The sequence below is a fragment of the Aythya marila genome, assembly GCF_965140915.1.
Source record: "Aythya marila genome assembly, chromosome: 6".
Classification (NCBI taxonomy): Eukaryota; Metazoa; Chordata; class Aves; order Anseriformes; family Anatidae; genus Aythya; species Aythya marila.
The window spans coordinates 6,697,335-6,711,013 of NC_139047.1; the positions used below are offsets into that span (position 1 = coordinate 6,697,335).

General features: G+C 39.8%; 1 protein-coding gene across 3 annotated transcripts in view; it reads left to right on the plus strand.

The window, feature by feature from the left end:
• UNC80 (unc-80 homolog, NALCN channel complex subunit) overlaps positions 1-13,679 on the plus strand; it is a gene marked incomplete at both ends in the record, with an annotated part of 126,478 nt that overhangs the window by 47,092 nt on the left and 65,707 nt on the right. For all 3 annotated transcript variants that reach the window (XM_082763920.1, XM_082763919.1, XM_082763921.1), the window contains 4 exons: positions 3,774-3,986; positions 6,141-6,276; positions 8,932-9,065; positions 11,875-12,040. In XM_082763920.1, coding sequence (XP_082620046.1) covers positions 3,774-3,986; positions 6,141-6,276; positions 8,932-9,065; positions 11,875-12,040 — 649 coding nt within the window. The remainder of the gene's footprint in view (positions 1-3,773; positions 3,987-6,140; positions 6,277-8,931; positions 9,066-11,874; positions 12,041-13,679) is intronic.

A 13,679-nucleotide genomic window follows, 5' to 3' on the forward strand; every position in this document is an offset into this window, starting at 1 on the left:
TTGGCAATAATAAAACTGAATTTCTTTCCCTTAAAAGAAATTTTGAAGGTTGGATGGCAAATAATACAATGTTTCAGTCTGGTCAAGTTTCTGTAAAGGGTTCCAAAAGGCCCTTGTCTAGCACTTTATAAAGAAGTTACCTAAAGTATCCTAATTAGAGTAGCGTAAATGACTCAGATGGGAAAACATGAGCTTTCCTTTGATGAGTTTAGCAGAGTGATGCTTACCACTATTCCACTTCTCCAGTACATTCTTGAGAAGTATGATCTGCTCTGTTCTAACGTGCATCTCTTACCCTAGCAGAAATGCCATAATGGCACTGCTTTACCACAGGGTTGTGTTTGAGAGGACCTACCAAGGAGTGGGAGGGCAGAAGGAAAGTCTAAGCTGCAAGAACAGGAATGCTTTCCAGTGTCTTGACTGCATGTAACCAGAGGCCTCAGGTGGGCTCCATTGTTCCCATGTCCCTGTTTGGGTAGGAGAAATGTTTGTCCACAGGAGGACATAGCACCTGGAAGGAAATCAGAGGTTGCACTGAATAGGTCCCCACAACAGATGACTGGGAAAGGAAGCAAGGATTTTACTTGATTGTTTTTGCACATAATCAGAGAGATTTGAACTAATATTTTTGAGGCAATTCTCCTAGACTTTGCTTAATAATTCGCTCATAACCTGTTTTCAATACATGTGCTTGGCTACTTCTCATGCCAGACTTAACCTCATGGCTAGACAAAGCAGAGCTATCCAGGCAGCAGCTTTTGAGAGTACATGCATTTACTTTATGTACTTCAGAAGTAGATTGTTGCTATTTTGCCTTTTTTTTTTTTTCTTGTAGAGACCAGTGGAAATATTTTTTTTCTCAAAGTGCCTTGCAGAGTATAAAAGAGGGCAAAAGAAAATTACTAGTGGTTGATTTGTTTTATAAAATTCATTGTCCTTGAAGCCAAACCTGGACCTAAACACTCTGTGGTCATAAACCTCTCCACAATCAGCTGTACTTGAACAGTAATGTGATGCTATAAATTTCCAGATCCATTCTGTATTTGCTCCCTCCCACTCAGGTCATTGCTTTTGCTCCTTTTGTACAAATCAGGTTATCTGTTGAAAAGCTTCATTGGGAGTACTTGAAATTTTGTTAAGAAAGTGGTGGGTTCTTATTCATGTCAATTTAAGCGGTACAAAAATAATTTTCAAAAGGCAAAGCAATAAAGTATGTCTAATATTAAAAGTGGACTTGTGAATGGTTTCACAAGCAGGGACAGGCATGTGAGAGTATTGCTACTGTGTGAAGTTTTGATAGTGACCATGGTAACTTGTGTTCTTTTCAGCTATGCATCGCCTGCCTGATTCATTTCTCTCCATTTGTGATGTGTTTCTCTGTGGTGTGAATCCATCCCTGTCCATTCTGTTACATCTTCATCTTTCTCTTTCTGCTGCTTCAGGTTTCACTGAGCCTCAGGTAAGCAATCACAAGGAGCTTGTGCCCCGTGTTGTTCAGAAACTCCTCTCTCATGCACGGGGTCTTTATAGTGCTTCTGAATTTGGAATTCCTGTGCCAGGACACATTCTTCCTGCCCTCACACCCTATCCTAGATATGCTCCTTTAGTTATAGTAGTTGAGTGCTCCCATAACCCTTACAACATGTCTTTACAAGATTCCTGTATGCTAAGAAACTGTGATTTTATGAGTGGTGAACTAAAACAGGAGACCAAGACTGGGTTTCCATCTTTTCAATGCTTACACGTCTCCAGGTCTGGTGAAGGTTTTGCTATGTGAGAATAAGAAAATAAAGTCCTTACCTATTTCTGTGTTCATATTTCATATGGACAACAAGCAGTCTGTAATGGTTTTTCAAGGTGCTAGATATGAGTTTTGTTTCTGGTTGTGGATGAGTGTCTGACTTCAGATTTCTGCCTTCCTGGTGAGAACATTGGGTCAGCTTTAATGTTCATCCTGCTCAAAAGAGTTGCTGAAAGATTGCTATTTTCTTCCATCATTTGAAGAAAATATAATCAAAAAGCTTGTATTTTATTCAAATGATGGAAGAAAATAACCATCTGCAGTTTTTAGTTGGAACAGGAAGTTGCATCAGGAAGCAATTAACATATTTTTTCTTGTTAGTGTAGACAGCACATAATCCTTTTTCTTCTTCTTCTTCTTCTTTTTTTTTTTTTTTTTTTTTTTTGACTGTCTTCTAAAAGGGATGACTCTCTTCCATCCTGTTAGGAGTAATTTATGCAGTACAGAATTTCTTAAATTTGGGAATTAATTTTTGGAACATTCTTTGAAAATTTCTTGCTTTCAACTTCTGATTAAAGCACTATTGAAGGCACTATTTAATAATGTTATACAGACCAACTAAAGTTGTTCATGGATAATAGTTGAAGAACCTGCCCTTATAAATAGATGCTGATCTGTTTAAATTATCTCACTAAAGCTGCCAGTATCTAACTGCATATAACACATGTTTGTGCTCTGTAAAATCCCAGCTAGGGAAGCATCAAAGCCAACTTGTGAATTGTGGACATTGTTTTATTGTTAGTTTTAAAACTTGCAGGCTGCAGGGGTTTTGCTTGTGAAAATTGCAGGAAAAGAGGGGTAAGATTAAATGGAAATGAGGAGGAACATTTAATTTTAGTCACTTTCTATGGCTTGTAAAGATGTTATTTTGAACACAGCTGTAGACTGCTGTGAAGAAAGCTCCTTCCTGAGGCTAAGCGACCCTTTAGGAAACAAACTGCGGTGTCAATTTTTGAACGTACTTGTGAGTTGCAGAAGTACACTTTATTGGTCTAACTTGGATCCTGCTAGGCCAATTCATACAAACCAAGATAGACTCAATATCATATCACCCATTAAAGAAAAGTACTCTTCCAAGTTGGGGGGTGAGGGGAGGTCCCTCTGAAAATTTATCAATGCCATCACTTCAGAGCTCAGCTGCCTGATGTGAAGTTCCAATACTAAATTGTATGGTACTTCCTTAAGTTATTGCTATTATTATGGTACTGCTAAAGCAGTTAGGCCAGCGAAATTCTTTTGACTTACCATAGATTCGTAGAACAGCTTGGGTTGTAAGAGTCCTCAAAGATCACCTAGTTCCACCCCACCCTGTACAGGCAGGGACATCTCCTACTAGGTCAGGGTGCCCAGGGCCTCTTCCAACCTGGCCTCAAACACCTCCAGGGATGGGGCATCCACAGCTTCTCTATGCAACTGACTTATGCCAGTAAAGGATTTCACTGTCCATATCTGCTTGTTCTAACGGCAAAACAGCACTTTTCCTACTTTAGCAAGCTCGCATTCATGTTTCCACTCCCAAGCTCCACAAGCAAAACTTAACGGGACAAACGCTAGGATTTGTGTGTCAATGCTACTAATTGTGCTTGCAGTATTTGCAGGCTTACTGGAGGAGATGAAAAGAAAACTTGACTCACTCCTCCAGTAGAAGTGTCAGGTAAACACTTCTGCTTTGTGGCAGCTAATGTGGTTTTTGAACGAAAGGTGGTGAAACAGAAGATTGCTTATAATGTGGCTCTTCTTGCCCCTTCGGTGGTCCAACTAAGCATGACTGCTCAGTCACTATGGGCCTTGATTTTATTAGCTTGAGGTAAGATTCATGGCAGAGATCCTGTTTTCAGACTTTGGAGAGATCACTCAGTCTGTGTGACTGCATGGCAAGCCTGTGAAGTAATTGAATAAAGCACAAAATCCTCTAATATTTGTTGTTCCAAATGTATTTGTATTTAAGGTGGTTTTTTTACAAATATTTCAGGAAGCTCCTGTAGTAGCAAGAGCAGCCCTGTTCCTTGAGTGTGCACGTTTTGTTCATCGCTGCAACCGTGGCAACTGGCCCGAGTGGATGAAAGGCCACCATGTGAATATTACCAAGAAAGGCTTGTCCCGTGGACGTTCTCCTATTGTCGGCAACAAAAGGAACCAGAAGCTGCAGTGGAATGCAGCTAAGCTCTTCTACCAATGGGGAGATGTAAGAGCTTGTTTCTCTTCTATTTACGTTTAAATGTAAACCAAAATGTGAAGGTAATTTGGTCATCTGCAGGATTTCAGTTTAAGTAAAATGGGGACTCAGGAGCCTCCTCTCCGAATTGCACTCCACAGCCTGCCCTTCCCTGGTCCTTGCCGTGTTCAGTTTGAGGATCCTTTCAGCCCACTTTCCTGTCTCCAGCACTTACTGTATATGAATGCTTAAGGAAGAGTAAGAGCAGTGTTTATGATAATACTTGCTCTTTTTTTAGCTTCCAACTCTTTAAAAACAGACCAGGGCTGTTTGGGCTAGATGTGGTGCTGTGTATTTAGCAACCTTCAGTGGATTTCTTCAAGGTGTTTGTCCAGTCTCTCTTTGCACCCTTACAAACTGTTAACACTCGTCATTCTTTGGCAAGGAGTTCTGCATAGCTACTGCATGTCATCTAAAGAACTGAGCTTGGCTTCTTCACATTTTATTTGATCATGATCTTGTGCAATATGTGATCAAGACAATTGCCCTGCCTGGTCCTGTCAGTGCACTTGCAGTTTCTTTGGAAGCCCATACCTGCTGAAGGTCTGATGCTTACTGCAAGCCATTTCACACAATTAAAAATACTTGGAGGAGTCCCTTTGACCTCCATGGTACCTGGTACATATGTCTAGCTGGAACTGAGCTTACTGCTTCTCACCTCTTTGCACAAAACCAGTCATTTCTGCAGAGTGTCATGATCAAAAAAAAAAAAAAAAAAAAAAAGAGGGGGTGCAGGTTCTCCATTCTCCATTTGCTAGGAAATCCAACAGTAGTTAAAGATCTATGACTGCTTTAATGTAAGGTTGGAGAACACGGTGTAAATAATATGTGATAGATTGATTAGTGCTTTGTGGAGACACAAGCAGACCATTTCTTACTTAAATGACTGAAACATAAAAGGGAAAAAAATTGAGAGATGTGGAGTTTATTTAACAATATACAGATAACTGAGATAACTATTGGCATCAGCTTGCAAACCACGATAATACCACCTTTTTCTCTTTGTGTAGCAGTCTACTCTCTTCATTGTTGCTGAATTTCACAGGAACTACTTAATAACAAGGAAGAAGAGCTGTAATGCTGTCTTCTTTGTGACTGTTTGTTTCTGCTTCACTTGAGCTGAGACAGGAAAATTATATAGTGCTAGCATGACCATCAGTTCTGACTTCCAGAAGATTCAGAAATCCTCTTTAATATCTTTCTCTGAAACTATGCAAAGCCAAGAAGGCCACAGGGGAAGTGTTTGTTAAAACTCTGTAATTAAACACATTTCCTCTTTTGCAAAGTGGTATCACAGGATCAAGTTTTACATACTTGTCCGTGTTCTCTTTACCTATCTGCAGCAAAGAAAATCAAAAGCTCTGAAGCATCTTAACAGGAAAGCATACTTCTTGCTAACACACCTTTATCTGTAGCTTTGCTGACAGCACCACGAGGGCTGTTTACATGCTGATAAAGGTGCTAACAAACAGTCACAAAGAAACAGTCAATGCCCTTCTAGAGAATGTTACAGTGGAAATTCAGTCTGCCTGTCTTCCTTATGTCAATCCCCTCTACACCATTACCCATGCACCTTCCCAGCTTTTATGGGCATATGGTCAGCTTGTTGTTGGAAGGTGGATCAGGAAATCTCTTCTTTGTAAATGGAAGCAGGCTTTATCATGCGTATGCAACTGTTTTATGGAGGAAATGTGGATTGTTACTGGATTCTTAAGCCACAGGATGGTTGTTCAAACAGAGAATGTACATTCTTGGTGAAAAGGCTTGGCAAAAATCTGGCACGTATATATTGAGGGAAGACAGAAAATTGGAAGAAATTCGTACTAAATACTGACCTATTTGTCATTTCTGTTGTTATTTGACACAATCTGCAAGAAATCTGAAATCTGGCAGTTTTCAAATTTTGGTTGAAAAAAACAGGGAAATAAATAATGTTTTTTTGTAGCAATTACTCTCTTATCATCTCTTTTTTTTTTTTTTTTTATTTTACTGCATTTGCAGACAACAGAAATGGAGCTGGGACATTCTCTTCTGGCTGGAACATCTTCTCAGCCTGCAAGGACCACCGCTGAGTTGGGCTGAAATTCTCACATCGTTGTGCTTTCTCTTTCTCCCTGTCTGCAGGCAATTGGTGTCCGCCTCAATGAGCTGTGCCACGCTGAGAGTGAGAGCCCTGCCAACCTGCTGGGCCTCATTTATGATGAGGAGACCAAGAGGCGCCTGAGAAAGGAGGATGAGGAAGAAGACTTTTTAGATGACAGTAAGGAGACTCCCTTTACTACAAGAACCCCCGCTTGTAAGAACCTCTGCTTTAGGAGCACTTAATTTTTCTTCTCTTTTCATCTTCTTGCCACTCAGTTGTATTTCCCAGTCCCTCACCTCCACCTCAGCTTCTTTCCCTGTTCTTTCTGTGCCTGGATGTACAACATGACAGATGGATAGGAGTACTGGGAAACTTTGAAGGAAAAGAGGGGCAGAAATAGGTAGTGAGTTGTAATTCCTGTACAGTAGCAAAAGTAATTATAAGCAGGGTAGTAATTTATTTATTGAGTCTTGCTGTCACTCAAATGTCCAAAGTGGTTCAGACTCCCATCCTTTCTAGTTATTTCTGCTGAAGTGTTTTTGTAGGATTAGCTGCCTTTCTGTTTCTTAGCATTGAAGAAAAGAGTCATCTTCTCACCTGATATAAATCGGCACAGCTCTGCCAAAGGATTTTAAATCTTGACTTCACTGTATTTGCCTGATTCTCAAGCAGAAACTTAGTACAGTATAAAAAGTATCATTAAAACCCGTGTAACAAGATGACTAAAATACACACATTTGTGTGTGTGTGTCTCTGTACATGAGAGTGGGAGGGTGATAAATCACTGATTCTGAAAGTCTAGGTAGGCATACAAATTCTAACACAGTCTGTGAATCAAAATAAGTCAAAACAGCTACTGTCGTAGGTGAAGGTGGTAACAAACATTATGTCCTCTCCAGACACCATTTGTATATATGTCTGTGCCGTAATGTACCACTGCCTGTATACATGTACTGTTGTTTGCCATTGGATATAGTGTGCTAGTACTGTTTGTGTATCTTCTGGTTTCATTTTCTGTGGTTGTAAGTTTGTTCTTACTGAATCAAGGCCAGCTTTGGGATAGAGGGAGCAGTGAAATGGCGTTTGTGGGAAATAATGTCAAGACAAGGTATCAGCACTAAGCTTAGACTTAGATATGTGCCACTACGTATGTAGTGTGTCAACCCTAGCAGCCTGGGTTCCAGATATTTTATTGGTTTATTCTTTAGGAGATGTATCCAAAACAGGAGAGTGCACGTAAAGTTTTTCCTCTCCTGCACTGTGAATGGCTTTCGAAAGGTGAACAACTGCATTCCCATAATCAAGAGATGGAACAGGCTTTCTTGTCCCTGTTCAGCCACTGATAGCAGGCATTCGTAAGGGGACGTGGAGCTGCTTTAACAGGGCGGCCTAAGACACGAAAACAGAGAGCAAGTTGTGGTCTAGAAAGCTGTATAAAATCTCAAGTATTTCCCTGAAAGCCAGGGTATAGATAAAAGATATATAGTTTGCTTTCTTGCTGAAGGCAGAGATTTTTCCTAAAGCTGCTCTGTGCACTGTAGAAATTGGACTGAGGAGCGTAAAACTTTCAGTTTGATATTCCTTTACCTTGTACATCTCGTCTGTATTTAACAGTTCAGGCTATTTTAGTCCCTACGAAGTCCATCTCTGTTACAGGTAGTGCATACAGAGGAATAAACAAGCTTCACAGAATTAATCTGTTTTTATCTGATGCCTTCCGTGTCCTCTCATTTGTCTGGTTTGGACCGTTTCTTTGCAAAAAATAATTAGATTATACATAGGCAATACTAAAAATGGGTGTGGTTAGTTATTGTCACAAATAATTTTTATGTTTTTTTTTTTTTTTTTTTTTTTTTTTTTACTGTTCATTATCCAAAATAGTATTTCTCAAATTTATGAGGCATCAAAGAATGCTTCATAACTTTTCAAGGTTGGATTGCTTACAGAGTGTAGGACTCTGGAAGCTGATTGTCTAGAATCAGTTGAAGCAAAACTTCAAGTATTCGGTAATTCCTTTCACAGAATCACAGAATATTAGGAATTGGACGTTGAAAGATCATCTAGTCCAATCCCCCTGCTAGAGCAGGAATACCTAAATCATGTCACACAGGAATGCGTCCAGGTGGGTTTTGAAAGTTCTCAGAGTCCTCCTCAACCCCCCTGGGCAGCCTGTTCCCTTCTCCCTTTATTTCAAGTTAAGCATTTGAATGTCTAACTTGAATAAGTAGTTTGATCTTTAAGGCCCCTTCCAACCCAAATCATTCTCTGATTGTTTATTCCTTAATTATCCCTAAATGGCACTTGGATGCTCTGCACAAATGAAGAAGCCTAATTTCAGAGGAGACTGTCCTTTCCAGTTCTCAGGGTAGTAACCAGTAATAGGCACAGTACGTTTTTACTGTCTCATCATAATTCCATATATATTTTGAGAAATTTTTATATATTTATAGAACTGCAGATTTGTCTGAACATAAAACTCTAAAGGGACCGAAGGCTATCGACTTCTTCCCCTGTACTAACATTAAATAGGAAGGTTTATATAAAATGCTGTAAGATTTTGTTAGTTTAGTAGATTCCTCACTATATACTGTAATAAATATGATAAAACACTATACCATGCTGGTACTGTAGCATGTGCTGGTAAATACATGGACTGATATTGTATGACTATGACCCTTTTTGTGTAGGAATAGTAGCATAGATAGAAGTCTGGATTTTCCTCTTTTTTTAGTGCAGCTTGTATTGTGCACCATACATGAAAATGTCCATCACCTCTTGGTTCAAGATTTTGCATAATCTTCTTGCTCACCATAGAATTTTTTTTTTCCCTAGGCACTGTGAATCCTACCAAATGTTGTTGCCCTTTTGCACTGAAAATGGCAGCCTGCCAGCTTCTCCTGGAGATAACCACTTTCCTTCGAGAGACCTTCCCGTACATGCCCAGGCCACGTACTGAGCCTCTTGTGGTAAGTGAGCTATGGAAATTGGAGAGGGAGACTTGTCCACAAAGTCACTGCGCTCTGTGCCTTTCTGAGGAGAGGTTTGATGGGGTAATAACTCAAGGAAATGTCCGATGCAGGGAGAAAGGAGCCTTTGTCTGGTGAGAAGATGGGCAGGGCACATCACATAGGTTGATGAAGATAAGACTGGAGAAGCAGAGTATGTACCAGAAGTCCATGAAAGCTTCAAAATAGAGAAGGCAGCAGATAGACTGAGAAACTGTGGAGGGGACCTGAGAGGTGTGGGAGATGGACTGCAGCAAATGTCAGCTCAAGTGCTACATAGCTAATGAGGAGGGTCAGTTGAGAGAGAACTGAGCAGAGCACTTAGGAGAAAGAGAAGAGGATGCTTTACAGAGCATTTGCTGAAGCTTAGAGGTTGCACTTCTTTTGCCCTGGTTGCAGTTTCCCTGTTGTCTTACCACGAGAACTGATGGGGACTGGGGGAAGAAAGGAAAGAAACAGAGGCAAGGAATGAAAGAAACCTCCATGAGACTAAAAGAGGCACAGGCAAATACTAGCACGAATAATAAGCTAAATGACTGACAACTAATTTAATGGATAGCAGGACCCCATGATTTCCAGCAGTTCATTGTTGTGTGGATTTTCTTACGTCTAATACTGTGGTTCCACATTGCCTTCAGCCTGTTCTTTCACAAAGTACACAGACAATCAGCTATCTTCTGTCAAGTTGTGTGGAAAGTGGCCAGCAGCTTCAGAGGTGGTAAGCACAGAATGAGTTGAGAATCGTATGGCAGACAAGCAGTATGATCTTTTAAGCTTAATTTCTTCAGGAAATCAGACTAATTCTTTAAAAAAAGAGAATGAGAAGTTAATTTTCTAAGTGAGCACAAAGGATTTAGCCACACTGTTCTCTTTCCTGTTAATAGATGACTTAGATAAAATATTTCTGATGAGAGGCATGCTTGACAGGTTGATATGGCTTGGTGTTGTTGTAGTCAGGGCCAGAAATGGGTTATAAAGCTGTAGTTGGCCTATGATGAAGTGACTCAGCCCCCAGGTATGCAAGAAGGGCAATTCTAAAAAAATGGGGAGAAATTCAGAATGAGTCTTCGTAAACAATTTGTTGATATTTTTACCGCGTAATAAATAACAGCATCCAAAAGCAGGATAATACCAGGATTTAGAATTCATCTCAGGAAAGTAGCTGACTTCAAACTTAGAATATGTTGGGTAATGAGGGTCAATAGAAATGTGTGTTTTTGTACTAGATAGAAATGCAACTGATTAATAGCTTTTCAGACTCATATATGGGAGAGAAAGAGGAGGAATTATTTTGTGATGCATAGGCCGAAGAAAACTTAAGGTTATGCAAGAGCCTATTAAAGAAAATGGCCATAGATGTGTTCTTTTAACTTTATACCTAAAAAAAAAAAAAAAAAAAAAAAAGCCAACAGCACTCCAGAGTAAAAAATTAAGTCCCTGTATTTATGGCCTGATGCTTCATTTCAGAGAGAATCAGGTACATAATGTTACAGTCAATAAAGCTGGAATTCAGTTCTCACTTCCATTGCTTTTTGCAGGCATAACCTTACTGAAAGGTTGTTCCTGGGTCAAACCTGAACCCTTCCCTGTTCCATAAATATGAATACACTTACCTGCCTTGGAGAACCAAAGCATTCATAACTGAACTAGTTGTGGTGAACTAGTGTAACTACCCACAGCCCATCCAGACTTGTCAGCCTGAGGGCTTAAGCACCCACACCTCTGAGAGAGACAGGCAGTCTTGACTGAAGTTTCATCCAGAGCCTTTTAATAAAGCTGCTGGAGTAGATACAAACTCCCTTTGCAAATGGCTGCTAGTGCTGAGTACTTTTTCTTGGAGGGTATTGCTCCCACAGTAGAGCCAGATAACTAGGACGTGTCTTTTGCTGTGGAACAAAGTCATACATTTTAGCTTAAGAAGCTGATGAAAATAGATGAAGTTGTCAGGCTAACTGTGCTGAGAGGATGTCTTTTTGTCAGTTACTTTGTGGGGGCAGCAATTTCTAATGTGTGCATGTTGACAAACAGCAGGGAGGAATAATGTGTTTAAACGTTTTTGGGAGGGGAATCTATGCCCTAGGAATATACCTGTAGTACTATTACAGCTTAATTTATGCATGGTAATTTCTGAAGCTGCTGTAATTCAGGCAGATTTGTTCAGGATAAAAGCCTGTGATCTGCTTTAGCCTTTGTTTCGTACCCTAAGTTGTTTGTGTTCAATACATTCTAAACTATTTACATAGATGTTTTCAATGCCAGAGATACTACAAACCATTACTTCAGGCAACTGCCTTTTTATATCTCAGCTTTTGTTGTTAAGCAAAGTCAAAATATTTCACATATTATAAATAACTGCTAGCTTTTCTGTCAGTCATTTATGATCATTTTCCATGGAGATGCAAAGCTGACTGCAAACTGTTTGGGACCTCCAGTTGGCATTAGTTGGCTAATATCAGCTAACCCATTTCATCATAGCTCAGTCTAGAACATATGTTTGAGAAAATCCTTCTTTTTTTAACAAATCAACTCTTGAAGTAACAGACTTTGTCACCAGCCAGGCAGCTCCCGGTAAATTTTGTAGGAGTTTACAATATAAACTCCAATAGGAAACCTCTTGAGCCTACAGAATTTTGACCAGAGTAACTGTTTTGGACCATCCAGAAATAAATACCTGTCTGAAGCAATTCTTACTGAAGTTTCTGTGGTTGTAGTGAAAAAGATGGTGGCTCATACTGGTTGCACATCTGTGTGGTGTACATGCTGCCAACAGGATCTGGAGAGCTGCAGACTGCGTCTGGACCCTGAGATGGACCGGCACAGGTATGAAAGAAAGATCAGCTTTGCTGGGGTCCTGGATGAAAATGAAGATTCAAAGGATTCCCTGCACAGCAGCAGCCACACCCTCAAATCTGAGGCTGGCTTCGAGGAGAAAAAAGGTTTGTTGGCACAACAAAGCTTTTGTATTCTCGGGGCTTGTGAAGTGGCGCTTGATTTTATGTTTTCATTTGCATAGACTGTGTTAAAAAGCAGGGGGCCATGGAGTCACGTGGCTTTGAATCATTTCTGAGACGCTTCTGGCCTTCAGGTTTCAATATGACAAATGTGAGAAGCAAAGATCTGAAATTTTACAAAACACTGCTATGACTGAAACCAAATAAGAGCATTGCAAGTTTTCTAAAAACGAGGATCCCTTATTTGAAACTGTAACTCAGTGGAATGCTGTTAGAAGCATCATTACTTGATTCACTTTAAAAATAAAGATCAAAGGTGTTTTTGTTTCTTATTCTGATTAAATTTTTATTATTATTAATTTTGGGAAAATCACAGATAGGAGAGAAGATTGGGATCTTTCTGTGAAAATCTGTACTGGTTTGGAAGTCATGGCATCTCAGAATTAGTGGGTGATCACTTGATCTCTTAAATTCTTTGCTACCACATGACAAACACACACTTATGTGGCTTTTGATGGCTAGCAGATTAATGTTACCCACATACTGTATACTGTACAAGCAAACCTCAAGCTCACTGTGTTTGCTGAGAACAGCAGATTGTTTCCATTTTTAAGCCATCTCATGCAAAACTCACATACTATCTGATGGTACAAGTGTTGCAATACAATATACAGTCATTGTTCATATTTGCAATTAGAGGCTAAACTGCCAGATAGTTACCTGTACACGATTCTCCCTCTAACATGTTTTCTAGAACTGTTTAAATCCTGTATTGTAATAGCTGGATGAAGATGCAGATGTTTGAATGATAATTTTAATGGTTGTTTTAAAAGGATAAATGTCTTATGATTGTTTGAAAAGAATGAATTCTGTGGCTGGTTATCCTTCAGGAACTGTAATGTGTGTTGATGATTCAGAGGGCTTTGGATAAAGCCTGTGTTGTCTTCAGCTTTGATCCTGCCACAATTACTGGAGAAAGTGTTAGAAACATTTCCAAAATTCATGTGGTGTAAAACTGCTTCCAAATTTGTGTGTCAGGTGGGATGGTTACTTCTGTGAAGACAGCTAGGTGTCCACTTAAGAAAGGTCAAGTAGATTAAATTCACACTCAACCTAATGTTTTGTACTCCTGGTATATTGGCAGCTCAGAGAAGCAAACAGCCCTATGATCTGTCTCATAGTCTAAGATCCGTGGGATAAGATGTCTCCAGCTATTTAGATGAGAAAAAGTTCCTTCATTCATTCCTTCTTTATTTGAAGATAGCTATTAACTACCACTTTTCAGCCTCTCAGGCAGCAGTCCCATCCACTGGGGCATTACCTGAGTGGCAGAAAGCCTACAAGCATGTGGTGCTGCTGGAAAATTTTAACTGTCCCATTCTTAGAGACCGTGCTGACTGAGGCGTGCCTCCACGTGCTAATGTGCTGCAGGCATAATGCAGACTTGAGTTATTTTTGCAAAGACAGTATTAACTTTCTGCATCCTTGACTCTGTTTAACTCATTTTCCCTGCAGTTTTAGTTGTTTGTTTGTTTTTATCCCATTCTCCCTTCTTCCTAATCTGTCACTTAGTATTCCTTTGCTAAAGCTGCTTGTTTACTACATTTTAGAGATGGGCAAAGTG